Genomic DNA, 14,426 nt, shown 5'->3' with positions numbered 1-14,426 from the left:
AACTTATCAAGATTGTCCATTAGGTTGAACTTGGAATCAAGTAATTCTATATAAAAAAAAACTATTCTCCCCTACTTTTGTTTTATTTTTTAATTTTGAATCAAGATTCTATCCTTCTTCCTGTTGTTCTCACGTTGAAAAAGACAACTCTAAACAAGTTCTTTTTTTTTGTAAATTTTTTTTTAATGAATTTTACATCTTGTGTTAACCTGATTTATACAATTTCAGAAAACGAAAACCCCTTACATCACATCTTTTTTTGTAAACTAATAAACAAGATGTTCTGATTTTTATATATATGAGATGTTTATAGAACTTGTGAAAGACAATCAATCACATAGCCTGCAAATATGGGTTGTTAGTAAGGAAGAACATGGCAGTGACTTTAGTCAAAAAAAAAAAACATGGCAATGACGTATTAAGACCACCAATCTTTTGCATGTGTTTTTTACAATTTTAATTATTAAGCTCTGCCCGTAAACATATCAAAATATGATAGAAGAGGGTTCCTTTTGTTCGGACCAGTTATACTTTTGTATTTGTAAGTACAACAAAGCAATTTCACGGCTGTCTTAGTATTTTAGTTCCGTATGTTTCTTTCCCGATAAATTTGGGTCCGATTGAATAAATGACTTTTCGAATTTATTGCCACCCCAAATAGTACAAAAGATCCTATTGATGGATAGTGCATGTTGGTACTATTTTCTAGAATCTTAGAGATTTTTAAAATTATAAATTACTAGTATGAATTATTGAAGTATTTACCTAAGCTATTTTTATGATTTTTTACCACCATGCGAGTATGTATCGGGTTTTCTGGAACTCCACCGACAGATAACTGAATATCGACACTTGGCATTAACTATTTATTAAAGTTGATTAATAGTAATTGGAACTAGAGTATCGTGTGTTTGTTATAAAATAGATGTATTTCTTTATCAAAGAACGGTAATTTTAAGGTTTATATGTGACTTCAACGTCCTTGTACCGTTATTTTTTTTTATAAATATTTGAGTTAAACTTGAAAACTTATAGATACATGTAAATCAACAAAACACCAACAGATTAACTATTAAAATATTATAGTTCATGTATTTGTCTTTATTTAAAGCCAGGTTACATAGCATGTTACTCTTCGGAGGGATATGGAATAACTAGGCAGGTGCAAATATGCTACTTTTTCTTGGGTTCACCTCTTAGGATGAACCTTTTAGGTTCACCAACCAATAGAAATTAGTTATTTTAAATTGAGTATCTTTTGAAAAAGGAAACAAAATAATTGTCAAGTTATATTATGTTTTAAAATAAAAAAAAAAATAAATAAAAGTAATAGTAATTGTATAAATGTATTTTAAAAAACTATATATAAATTTTAAGGTTTAGAATTTATCTAAAGGTTTAAGATTTAGAATTAAAAAATTCAGTGTTTTTATGATTTAGAGTTTGATATTTATGAATTAGAATTTTTGATTTATCTAAAGGTTTAGGGGTTATCCAAGGGTTTAGGGGTTACCCAAAGGTTTAGGGATTAGAATTAGGGTTTAAGGTATAGTTTTTTGCTGGCGGATTTAAAATTATTTTTCAAAAATTCATTTTTTGTTAATTACTATTTTATTTATTTTACATTTAATTTAAAAACATAATGCAATTTGATAATTATTTTGTTTCTTTTTTTAAAAGATATTCAATCTATAATAACAAGTTTTTATTGGTTGGTGAACCTAAAAGTTTATCCTAGACGATGAACCTACGAATAACTCCAAATATGCACTTCTCAGTCCTCATCACTAGATAATAGATATTAGCAAAAAGAGTTACCAGCATAGATAAAGGTAATTTGATTATTTTAATAAGCTACTCATTGCGCCACTGCTTTTCAGTTATGATTACATTTTTACTGGAAACAAATGGTAAAATAAATGCGTAAAAAGTTACCAGTGAGTCATGCACCACGTGTTTGGATTAATCATATCGTTTTAACTAAAATTCATGTGCACGTAAAGAAACTTACCCTTTATGAGCTTCGAGCAATAAACATAATTACATCTAAGTTTCCGTTAGGGAAACAGCTTAGCTATGTTTAAAATCTAGATAAACAGAATTTATATTTTTCTGTGGATCATTTTATTTTATTTTTATTTTTATTTTTTGGTCTAAATGTTAAGATTTATACCATTTTTAGAGTTTACAGTGTTCTGGAACACAACTTATTACAACAAAGAAAAACAGAGAGAACAAGGGAGAGAAAATGTTAAACTAGATGAGCTTCACACTTAAAACTAATTGGTGATAAGTGGATTGACTCATCTATCTTATATACTAGTGAATATTAGTTCCAACTTCCGATGTGAGACACTTTATGTCTAATACACCCCTTCGAGATGATGGTTCTTTGAGCGTCAATTTCGGAATTTATGGGCAAGGATCGATGGACTAACTTTGGGCACAGATCGATGTGGATCGGGTTGGACTTTATGGATCGTGGGCTCTGATACCATGTTAAGCTAGATGGGCTTCACACTTAAAACCAATTGGTGATAAGTGGATTGACCCATCTATCTTATATACTAGTGAATATTAGTTCCAATTTCCAATATGGAATACTTTGTGTCTAATAGAAAATAGGAAAAGAAAGTGCAAGAACAGACACAAAAGAGCGAGCACAGGTAGATGATACATTTTTCTCTGGATCATTTTTGTTTTGGATACTTTTAAAGCAATGATACATTGACACTTCTCTCCTTTTTTAAAGTGACATTTTTGTTTAACATTTTACTGAATAAATGTGGATCCAAAGATACAAATAAAAGGTATAACTATTTCAGCTGAACATAAGCCCTTTATCAAAAAAAAAAAGTTTCAGCTGAACATATAACTATTTACTTCGATAGACAAATACAACATTTTGTAGTTGGGCTTACGAAAAAGAAAAAAAAAACATTTTATACTTGCGCTGTTGCACATAGTCTCAACTTAGGTGATCACAATATTATTTTAGCTAGTCATTTGACATATATTTATTACTCCGGTTAGAAATAGTAAAATAGAGAAATCTTATCAAATGATGACACTTTGTTTGTACATTTTCATCCAAATACGTTTCAATAACATCTATCTTATTAAAACATGAACATTACAACTTCTTCTAGGTAGATTTTTAAAAGTGGACCTCATATATTAAAATTAAATGTCTCATTCTTTATATATAATATGTACCATAGTCTAACTTTACATTGATGTATTTCCTTAAATATAGTTCTTCTTTTTGTCCATATTCCATATATGATTTTTACATTTATTACATGTCGATTTAAATAAGATATATACTAAGAATACTAAAAATATTAATCGTTCTATAATTACCCTATACAATTCATTTTAAATTGATCAGTATACTTTCATTGGTCATATTAATTTTATTAGTACGAATAACATTAGGTAGATAAGTCATAGACACATACATAAAGATATGACTATTCTTATAACTACGTTGGGCCTAATCTACTTTCTAAAACAAATAACACATAGCTTCATATATTGTATAGAATATAGTAATATTGTATAGTATTATACTTATACAATAATACTAAAAACAAACCAAACTGAAATATAATATATATCGAAAATGCTTTGAACCATTACATACAAAATATATTAGACCTCAAAGATAAAATTCACTTTGAAATTACATAACAATTATTTTAAAAAAAAAAAAATTTCGTAATGTACAAAAAAACATAAGTTTTATATAAAATTTTGTGTTACAATAAAAAGACACAACTCGCGCTTGCAAAATATTATTTTTACATACTAAAGACATTTTTGATATTGTTCTTTAAACACAAAATTTAATTATACAAACTCGATACTACATAAAACTAAACAATATATAATGCATTTTAAAAATAAAACCCGTGCGGATGTGCATATGTTTATATAATATATAAATATATTATGTTATGCATATTTTCATATAAATAATACCCCAATGTAAGTTTTGTATGATAAATGTTGAAAATACAAAATATATAGCACTATATATTTTAAATAATACAGAAAAAATCTACTTTACGTTATCATAAAATTTAAAAATCAAATTTAGTAATTAAACACATTGCTTATTTAAATACATTAGTACACATTGTTATTTATCAAAATTTTATATTAATACACATTGGCGATCATGTATAACATTTAGTAAAAACAAAGATAAAAACAAAATGACTCCCGCTCAGTCGAGCGGATAATGATCTAGTGATTAGTTAAGACAGTAGTATAAAAACAAATTAGTCACAGTGTAACCTATAAACTATTTAAAACTATCATTTAAGTATGATACTATATATAAAATATATGTTATATATTATATTTAACATTCGAAATACTATAGAGTTAAAAACTGATTTTACCATATAATACACACATGCACACAAACTTTCATCAGTACACTAAACAAAAGTTATATTTTTTTCATTTAAAAGAATAATCTATTCAACTAATGTATGTTTGTTATTATGTCATTCATATTTTTAATTATTCATCTGATCACATCGTATTCGAATGTTAACTTTTTTTTTTACCATCTGAATTATATTATATATAAAACCAACATACAAGGCCCAAAAAGCCCAACCAAACAAAACATAATACAACTAAACCGAAATCCCAAATAAAATGAGACCCAACCCAACCCACTGGCACCGCATCCACGTGTGCAAAACCGCAACACTCAAGGGACGCGTGTCTGCAAGCTAGGTTTCATCATCAGCAGGGCTGTCGGTCGCCGCCGAGATCGAAGACCGAGATCTCATCGGAATCGCAAGTCAACCGCACTTCCTCCTCCATAGAAGTCGACGCTGTGAAAGGAAACATAACACCCCACCAGACACACCGGGACACACACTTCGACCACCGGATTCCATCTCCAACAACTGTATTGAAGATATAGGAACCTGAGTCATTCTCTAAGGCCCGAACTTCAGAGAAGCGTCCATCGGTCCCACCGAGACCTTCACACGAATTCGGCCAATCACCACCGCACAAAAGAAATTTGATACAGCTCGAACCCATCTGGGAGAAGCGAAAGCCGGCGACCACCATCCGAGAAGAAATGGCACGGCCCCGGAATCATAGCCAGACCACCATCGCAGAGAGCGATGCGTAGCCGGAAGCCGAACAGAAAAAATAGAAATAAAAAACATATAAGCTTTTGCCGAACCGGCGGTGGCTAGGGTAACCAGATTCACCGGCCAGAATCGTGGATTTTCGCCGGAAGTCGCTAGAGAGAAGACGGAGAGAAAATCTAGAGATAGATCAGTTGTTTTTCTTCTCACTGTTTTTGCCTGTGTATTCGAATGTTAACTTTATCAAAAACCTTACATATGATAATTGGTAAATTTGAGATGATATTTAGTAAACATATGTTTTTGTATTACTATAAAACCCAATACATCCGTCTTAATGAACACAGTGGATATATGTACAACTCAAAATTAGACTACCATATATTACAATAATACAATCCTGCAATACTACCATATACTTCACAAGTACGGTATATTGGATGTATGCATTTGCTAATTATGAAGCGTAAATTTTTGTGCAACCATAGCCTATGAGTTCTGATTGCGTAGTGTTAAAGTGAGAAGTAATAACTATTAAATTTCCGAGAGAAACAAAAAAAAAAAGCTTAAACATGAAAGAAAACAATCATGCGAACGACAAACAAACCCCACATAATTTGGTGTTTCAAAGATCGATCAAATCAAAATGCAGAGCTGGCAGAAAGAAACTAATCGCGTTTGATTTACAAAATCAGTAATACATAACTTTCATAGGCTCGTTTAAATAATTTTATGTCAAATATCTGCTAGTTTTTTATTGAATAAAATATCTGATAGTTCTTATGTTTGTTTTTAAAGGTGTTAAAAAGCATTTTCGTTTTAATACAAACAATAGATCATTGATCCATTTATCTGAACAAAAACTGAATCAACATATGCTACTTCACATTTTTATTTAATAAATGATCATACAAATTGTTTATTTTGAATTTTTCTTGTTTTCTATAAAAGTAGTCTGATAATTATATATATAACGTTTTTCATAAACTTCTTTTATCATAATAAAATTTTTGAATAGCTGTGATACGACCCAATCAAGTTGAAATACAACCCATAAGTTAATCTCCAAAGTCAAAAGTCATGTTATATATTGTTGTTAATTAAGCACCGACAGTTTCTGTAAGAACATGTGGCAAGAGGGCTTGGAGAAGACAGTACACACCGTTCAATCAGTCGTGAAAACAAATTTGTTGTGGTAATCTACTAAAGTTAGCTCTTTTATATACGTTACTATATGTAAAATAATCAACATTATACTATATAGTATAAAATCTGAAAAAGATTGTTATCTATATTAGCCAGCCTATCAACAAGTCAATATATGTAAAATTTCTACGACCAAAATTAGAATATTGGATAATATTGCTCTAATGTTATATATCACGAACTATTTGTCGGCAAATGTATACATACATGAGGATATATACTTGTGATGTGATACATAGTGACAATAATTGCACATTTTCTCTTATTTAAGCACAAGGGATAACCTTTTCAAAAAAACTAAAGGGAAGCACAGAGAATAAAAGGTGAAAAAAAACAAATTAGCAATATGGCGACTGGGGCCGATTTTTAGAATAATATAACGGTAAATTATACTAACTATTAAGACAGTAGACATAACACACACACACACAAAATATAGCAAAAAGGGGGACATATATAATAGATTGAACAGATCACTGTAATCAAAGTTGAAAATAAGCTCTCCCAGATAGCTTAAACTAACAATTTTGGTTACTTTACCTCGGAAACTTGTAATTTTGTCTTAGAAAAACGTATCATAATTAAGAGTAATTACAACTAAAAATACCTAGAAAATAGGATCTTGGGCACGATGCTTACAGATTGTTTTATGTCTGGCGAGTAAATGTCAATACTTGTTTCTCAATATTTCGAAGTCTCTTTAAAAAGCTAGATGATTTATTACACACTAGGGCAATAACGAAGTCCTTGATTTTTATTTTTTTTGACAAAGGGCTTAAAGTCCTTGATTTTGTCACTATAACTTTTGTTTTTTTTTTTAAATATGAAATTCCACTACTACTAATAATACTTTCAAGCACATGTTATAAGAACGTGGATCTACACAGATAAATAATTTAAAATAATTTCTTCGTTTTAAACTAATAGATTATTTTTAAAGAAAAAGATAATGTTTCTAGTTTTAACGATTAATTGTTACTCTTTCTAAGTGTACCTATATATTTTATTAACAAAGTATAAAGCTTAAATAATGTTTAATAAAATCAAGGTTGAAATTTTGCTATTGAACATAGTTATGTAATATTTATTATTTTTAAAATGGAGAAAGAAATATATTATCAAAATATATATTATTAAACAGAATAACTGGTGTCAATAAATATAAGTAGACTAATCTCATCTAAAACAGTAGAAAAAGCTGTAAAAATATATTTTTTCTTTTGAATCAAATTTAACATTTTATTTAGAAAAAAATTACCTTGGAATTAAAGATATTTAATGTTAAGATCAAAGTAAAATTTCATTCATGTATGTTTCGGAAAAGAGTGAAATATCTAAAATAATTGGTTACCACATAAAAAAAATGAAGACCTAAAATTTTTTTGTTTAACGCTGATTTATTATGATATTACAATTACAATTATTAGGAATATTACATAGACGATTCGACAACCGATAATACTACCTGTCTTATGAAGATCTACGTCTAACTGCATCATCTGAGCCGTCTTATGAAGATTCACGCCTGACCAGATTTACTTGTACCATGTTGAAGATCTCTTGTAATATTTCCTTCCATAATCACATAGTTGCCTAATAAATCGCGCTCTTTCCGGAACTTGAAACTTGGATTTAAAAAAATCTGCAATAAATTGCATAGTCTGGGAATCAAACCCCAGACTTGGGTGTAGAAGCTTTTAGACCTTAACCATTAGGCTAAAGTGCTTCTACAAGACCTAAAATTTAGAGACAAGAAAAATTATAGGATGATTCAATGCAGGTAAGTACGTAACAAGAAATTAAGTATTAAGTACAAATTTGATGAATGATTGATAATGCGTGTCTTCGGATCTTATTTACACAAAAGAAAAAAACTCTATTATTTCTATTAAAAATGTAAATTTTATTTTTTAAATATTAATAGTATTAAATTTTAATTATTAATACATTATATTTTTTAATTACTATTTCCAATAACTTTTAACCAAGAAAATATAAAACATATTTAAAAAATAATAAAAATATAGATATTTTTGAAGCAGAAAGACCATTTATTTAATAATATGATATTTTCTCTAATTTGGTCCCTTGGGCTTTACTAAGCTACTACGTATAATTGCCTCTAATAATCACACCATTTTAACTAATTACTCTCTTTATTATATCTCTCTCACTAATTTCCGTCTGCGTTACGCCTTTTATCACTAATTTGCATTTGCCCCTCTCTCTTCTCTCCCACCATTGACTCTCTCTCTTGGGATCATCCTTTATTTCTGTGACTGTGTGCACTTTCAGAGAGAGCCCCCCCACACACACTATTCATTCACTCCGATTTGTCTCCGGAGAGAGAAGTAACCTCCTGTTATGGACTGTGGATCTCTCAGAAACCGAGCTTCCCTGAGCTGACCGATCTGCGAGATCCATAGATTTGTTTTAGCTATAACAATATGAACACCGGTGGTCGGTTAATCGCCGGTTCTCACAACAGGAACGAGTTTGTCCTCATCAATGCCGATGAGAATGCCAGGGTAAGAGATCTCTCCCCCCCCCCCCTCCCATTTTGTTTCCAAAGTATCTCCCTTTCGATCTGGGTCTCTCTGTTCCTGTCCGAAAGTCTTTCCCTTTTTGTTTCATCTTCTAATCTGGATCTGGGTTTGACCCCGCTTAATTCAATTAAGATTTATGGTTTCTTCTTAGATTCCACACATTTGATCTAGAATTGTTGGTGTCGGTGTGGAAGATTTCTTGGGATTGACTTGTCTGAATTCTTTAAAATTTCTTCAGACAACAGTCTGTGTCCAGTTGCCGACACTAAGTACAATCAGAATCTGTTAATGTGAAGTGTTAGGAGATTGTGTTTTGTTTAAGTAGTGAATCTGGTGTTAGTTTCCGTACATTTGCAGCTAACTTGATCGTGTGTCGGTGGGGGAAGATTTGTCCGAATTGACTTGTCTTAACAATAGTTTGTGTTCAGTTGCCGACACTAATAAGTACAATCAGAATCTGTTAACGTGAAGTGTTAGGAGATTGTGTTTTGTTTGTTTAAGTAGTGAATAATCCGGTGTCGTTTTACATATGCGAGATCTAAATCTGCGTTCTTTGAACTGTTGCAGATAAGATCAGTGCAAGAGCTGAGAGGACAGACATGCGAGATCTGCAGAGACGAGATCGAACTGTCGGTCGACGGAGAGCCGTTCGTGGCGTGCAACGAGTGTGCTTTCCCTGTGTGTAGACCTTGCTACGAGTACGAGAGACGAGAAGGGAACCAAGCCTGTCCTCAGTGCAAGACACGTTACAAACGGATCAAAGGAAGTCCGAGGGTCGAGAACGACGAGGAGGAAGATGACATTGATGATATAGACAATGAGTTCGAGTACGGTGGGAACAATGGGATCGGGTTTGATCAGGTCTCTGAAGGTGTGTCTGTCTCTCGTCGCCACTCCGATTTGGATTCGGCTCCACCTGGCTCTCAGATTCCGTTGCTGACTTATGGAGACGAGGTAATAAGCTATTATCCTCTCTTGAGTCTCTTTTATATTAAAACACATCTCTCTCTCTAATTTTTTGGGGTTTTTGTTTAATGACAGGACGTTGAGATTTCGTCTGACAGACATGCTCTTATTGTTCCTCCTTCACTTAGCGGTCATGGCAGTAGAGTCCACCCTGTTTCTCTCTCTGACCCAACCATTGCTGGTAACTTCTTTTTTTTTTTGGATTTTAAGTTAGTATTATTTAGCAATGTTCAAGAAATCGCTAGGCGGTAGTTAGACTCTTTATATATGAAGATTATTGACTAGACGGATGCCTAGACTGATTTGCCCGACTAGGTCCATTCCTGTCTAGATCGATTTTTAGAACACTGATATTCTAAGGTGAGCAGAACTTTGTTTTTTTTTTTGTAATCGAGCAAAACTTTGTTTTATGTGTAATTTCAGCACATCCAAGACCTATGGTGCCTCAGAAAGATCTAGCGGTTTACGGATACGGAAGTGTGGCTTGGAAAGATAGGATGGAGGAATGGAAAAGGAAGCAGAATGAGAAGCTTCAGGTGGTTAAACGTGAAGGAGATCCTGATTTTGAAGATGGTGATGATATCCCTATGTAAGGAGAAGACATCAAACAACACACTTTTGGTTTCATGTCTCTGTTCCATTATTGCTTATGAATTTTTTTATTTATTTTTTGTTAATGTAGGATGGATGAAGGAAGGCAACCATTGTCTAGGAAGATACCAATCAAATCGAGCAAGATCAATCCATACAGGATGTTAATCGTTCTGCGTCTTGTGATTCTAAGTCTCTTCTTTCACTACCGTATTCTCCACCCGGTCAAAGATGCTTACGCACTGTGGCTTATCTCCGTTATCTGTGAGATATGGTTTGCTGTCTCATGGGTTCTTGATCAGTTCCCTAAGTGGTATCCAATAGAAAGAGAAACATACTTGGACCGTCTCTCATTAAGGTACTTGAAATCACAACACTGGACCATTTTCTTGAACAATTATTTAAAAAATCGGTCTAGATGTCCGCCTATTCAATAGTCCCTATAAAGCGTCTAATTACCGCGTAACGATTTCTTGAAAAATTGGTTTTGGTAAATATAATTTTCACATTTTAATGTTTTGCAGATATGAGAAGGAAGGGAAGCCATCAGAGCTATCCCCTGTGGACGTATTCGTCAGCACAGTGGATCCGTTGAAAGAGCCTCCGCTGATCACAGCGAACACAGTCTTGTCTATCCTCGCGGTTGATTATCCAGTTGATAAAGTTGCTTGTTATGTATCTGACGATGGTGCTGCCATGCTTACTTTCGAAGCGCTTTCGGAGACAGCGGAGTTCGCGAGGAAATGGGTTCCTTTCTGCAAGAAGTACTGCATCGAGCCGCGTGCTCCTGAGTGGTACTTCTGCCATAAGATGGACTACTTGAAGAACAAAGTCCACCCTGCATTCGTCAGAGAACGGCGAGCTATGAAGGTATTTTTAATTACTTCTTTTTGCTTCTTTATTTGATGGGATTGGATATTGATTGATGAAAGGTTTTTTGACAGAGAGATTACGAAGAGTTTAAAGTGAAGATCAATGCTTTGGTAGCAACGGCGCAGAAAGTGCCTGAGGAAGGTTGGACTATGCAAGACGGTACGCCTTGGCCTGGTAACAGCACAAGAGATCATCCGGGGATGATCCAGGTTTTCCTTGGGAGTGATGGTGTGCGTGACGTGGAGAACAACGAGTTGCCTCGTTTGGTTTATGTCTCTCGTGAGAAGAGACCTGGATTCGATCACCATAAGAAGGCTGGAGCTATGAACTCACTGATACGTGTCTCCGGGGTTCTATCAAATGCTCCTTATCTTCTCAACGTGGACTGTGATCATTACATAAACAACAGCAAGGCTCTGAGAGAAGCCATGTGTTTCATGATGGATCCTCAGTCTGGAAAGAAGATCTGTTACGTTCAGTTCCCTCAACGGTTTGATGGGATTGATAGGCACGATCGTTACTCTAATAGAAACGTTGTCTTCTTCGATGTAAGTAAATTGTATACCATCCCCATTCAAGTACATTTCTACAACTAATGAATCTTTTGGTTTTACAGATCAATATGAAGGGTTTGGATGGGTTACAAGGACCTATCTACGTGGGGACAGGTTGTGTTTTCAGGAGGCAAGCGCTTTACGGGTTTGATGCACCTAAGAAGAAGAAGGCTCCACGTAAGACGTGCAACTGCTGGCCGAAATGGTGTTTCCTTTGCTGTGGTTCGAGGAAGAACCGTAAGGCGAAGACACTGGCTGCTGCGGATAAGAAGAAGAAGAATAGGGAAGCGTCTAAGCAGATCCATGCGTTAGAGAATATTGAAGAGGGTCCCGTCACTAAAGGTACAGTACAGTTATGTTTGTTTTAACACTCGTTTGATGTCAGAACTTGTTGTTGCTGATGAAAATGTTATTATAGGCTCTAATGTGGAGCAATCAAGCGAAGCGATGCAACTGAAGCTGGAGAAGAAGTTTGGGCAGTCTCCTGTTTTTGTTGCGTCTGCTCGTATGCAGAACGGTGGGATGGCTAGAAACGCAAGTCCTGCTTGTCTGCTTCAAGAAGCTATCCAAGTCATTAGTTGCGGATACGAAGATAAAACCGAGTGGGGAAAAGAGGTAGGCAACTCCTGACTTTTCATACACATTTTTCTGTTTACAAAAATTAGGTTACTATATTAGAAACATATCTATTTTAGTTTGGTATATACTTCCGGTTTTTGGTTTGTTCGGTTTTATACCCAACCATATTCATATATTGCGGTTTTAAAAATAACATCTATTCGGTTTATTCGGCATTACCGAATCTAAACCACTTACTCTATTTAGGTTTAGTTTGGTTATATCGAATTGAGCACTCCCTATTTTCTTGTATGTGTGCAATAGATTCTTGATTTTAATGATGACTTTTTTGTACTCAAAAAAAAAACACAGATTGGGTGGATCTACGGTTCTGTTACAGAAGATATTCTCACGGGGTTCAAGATGCATTCTCATGGATGGAGGTCTGTTTACTGTACACCCAAGTTACCAGCTTTCAAAGGATCAGCTCCAATCAATCTTTCAGACCGTCTTCATCAAGTTCTAAGATGGGCGCTTGGGTCCGTTGAGATCTTCTTGAGTAGGCATTGTCCTATTTGGTATGGCTATGGAGGTGGTTTGAAGTGGCTTGAGAGATTGTCTTACATTAACTCTGTGGTTTACCCGTGGACCTCTCTCCCACTCATCGTTTACTGTTCTCTCCCTGCCATCTGTCTTCTCACAGGCAAATTCATCGTTCCCGAGGTAATACAATCATCATGAGCTCTCAAAGTATGAATATTTATTATATGGTTTGTGTGTTTAAACTAGGCGTGCGGGTTCGGTTGGTTCGGTTCAACATAAATCTTACGAATTAATCCGAAATAGAGTTCGGTTTGGTATTCAACTAGTTTGGTTTTTGAAAAGCCTAATTTTTAATTTCGGTTAAATTTTGGTTTTATTTTGATAAATTCGGTTAATTTTAGCTAGTTCCTTTATTTCGGTTAGTTATTTGGGATTTTATATGATTTTGGGTATACATTTTCTTAATAAAAAATAATAAAGAAAACTGAAATTTCGGTTCGGTTTGGTTTGGTTCAAAATCCTAGGCCTAATTTAAACTGTTCTTGTTCCTTCATTTTGCAGATAAGCAACTATGCGAGTATCCTCTTCATGGCCCTCTTCTCGTCCATTGCAGTCACTGGTATTCTCGAGATGCAATGGGGCAAAGTTGGTATCGATGACTGGTGGAGAAACGAACAGTTTTGGGTCATCGGAGGCGTCTCTGCTCATCTCTTTGCTCTCTTCCAAGGTCTTCTCAAGGTTCTCGCTGGTGTGGACACTAACTTCACAGTCACATCAAAAGCAGCTGATGACGGAGAGTTCTCAGAACTTTACCTCTTCAAATGGACTTCACTTCTCATCCCTCCAATGACTCTTCTCATCATAAACATCATCGGAATCGTGGTGGGAATCTCTGATGCTATAAGCAACGGATATGACTCGTGGGGACCGCTTTTTGGAAGGTTGTTCTTTGCACTTTGGGTGGTCATTCATCTTTACCCTTTCCTTAAAGGTTTGCTTGGGAAACAAGATAGAATGCCGACCATTATTGTCGTCTGGTCGATCCTCTTGGCCTCGATCCTTACACTTCTTTGGGTGAGGGTTAATCCGTTTGTGGCCAAAGGTGGTCCTATTCTTGAGATATGCGGTTTGGACTGCTTGTGATTTGATGGAGTGTGTCACACGGAACAAGAGAGGTGAGAGAGGGTTTAAGTACCTCTTAAGACTTGATTTAATTTTTGTTTTTTACGTGATTGTTATTCTTGCAAGAATGTGTTGTAGATATAGATGAAAAGAAGGTTTGTTTGTTGTCTATTTGCTTTGTTCTTTGGTCGTGAGAAAAAAAAAAGATTTGTCAAGTTATTCTTTAATTGAATACTTCTGATCTCTTTTGAATATTTTACACAAGAGGTGTTTCGATCTGTAATCTTTTTACGAAAGCAACTTTGATTTATTTTTATTTAAAGAAAATGTGTGTTTCTCTGTTA

General features: G+C 34.1%; 1 protein-coding gene across 1 annotated transcript; it reads left to right on the top strand.

Moving 5' to 3' along the window:
- The first annotated feature begins 8,511 nt into the window (after window positions 1-8,511).
- On the top strand, window positions 8,512-14,426 carry LOC108812073 (cellulose synthase A catalytic subunit 6 [UDP-forming]). Its single transcript, XM_018584224.2, has 11 exons — window positions 8,512-8,857; window positions 9,443-9,829; window positions 9,917-10,022; window positions 10,265-10,430; window positions 10,524-10,790; window positions 10,957-11,302; window positions 11,377-11,853; window positions 11,922-12,201; window positions 12,278-12,474; window positions 12,790-13,140; window positions 13,522-14,426. Exons 1-11 carry the CDS (start codon window positions 8,777-8,779, stop codon window positions 14,101-14,103), a joined length of 3,240 nt encoding a protein of 1,079 aa, XP_018439726.2. The 5' UTR covers window positions 8,512-8,776; the 3' UTR covers window positions 14,104-14,426.

This window comes from Raphanus sativus, unplaced genomic scaffold (assembly GCF_000801105.2).
Source record: "Raphanus sativus cultivar WK10039 unplaced genomic scaffold, ASM80110v3 Scaffold0719, whole genome shotgun sequence".
NCBI classification, from domain to species: Eukaryota; Viridiplantae; Streptophyta; class Magnoliopsida; order Brassicales; family Brassicaceae; genus Raphanus; species Raphanus sativus.
Note: the sequence above shows the minus strand (reverse complement) of the source record. Positions and strands in the feature narration are given on the sequence as shown.

Bases quoted from the DNA above. Each gene is read 5' to 3' on its own strand.
- LOC108812073 (XM_018584224.2), top strand. From the start codon at position 8,777: ATGAACACCGGTGGTCGGTTAATCGCCGGTTCTCACAACAGGAACGAG. The intron at 10,431-10,523 runs GTAAGGAGAAGA...TTGTTAATGTAG, and splicing joins GATGGTGATGATATCCCTAT to GATGGATGAAGGAAGGCAAC. The intron at 11,303-11,376 runs GTATTTTTAATT...GTTTTTTGACAG, and splicing joins GAGAACGGCGAGCTATGAAG to AGAGATTACGAAGAGTTTAA.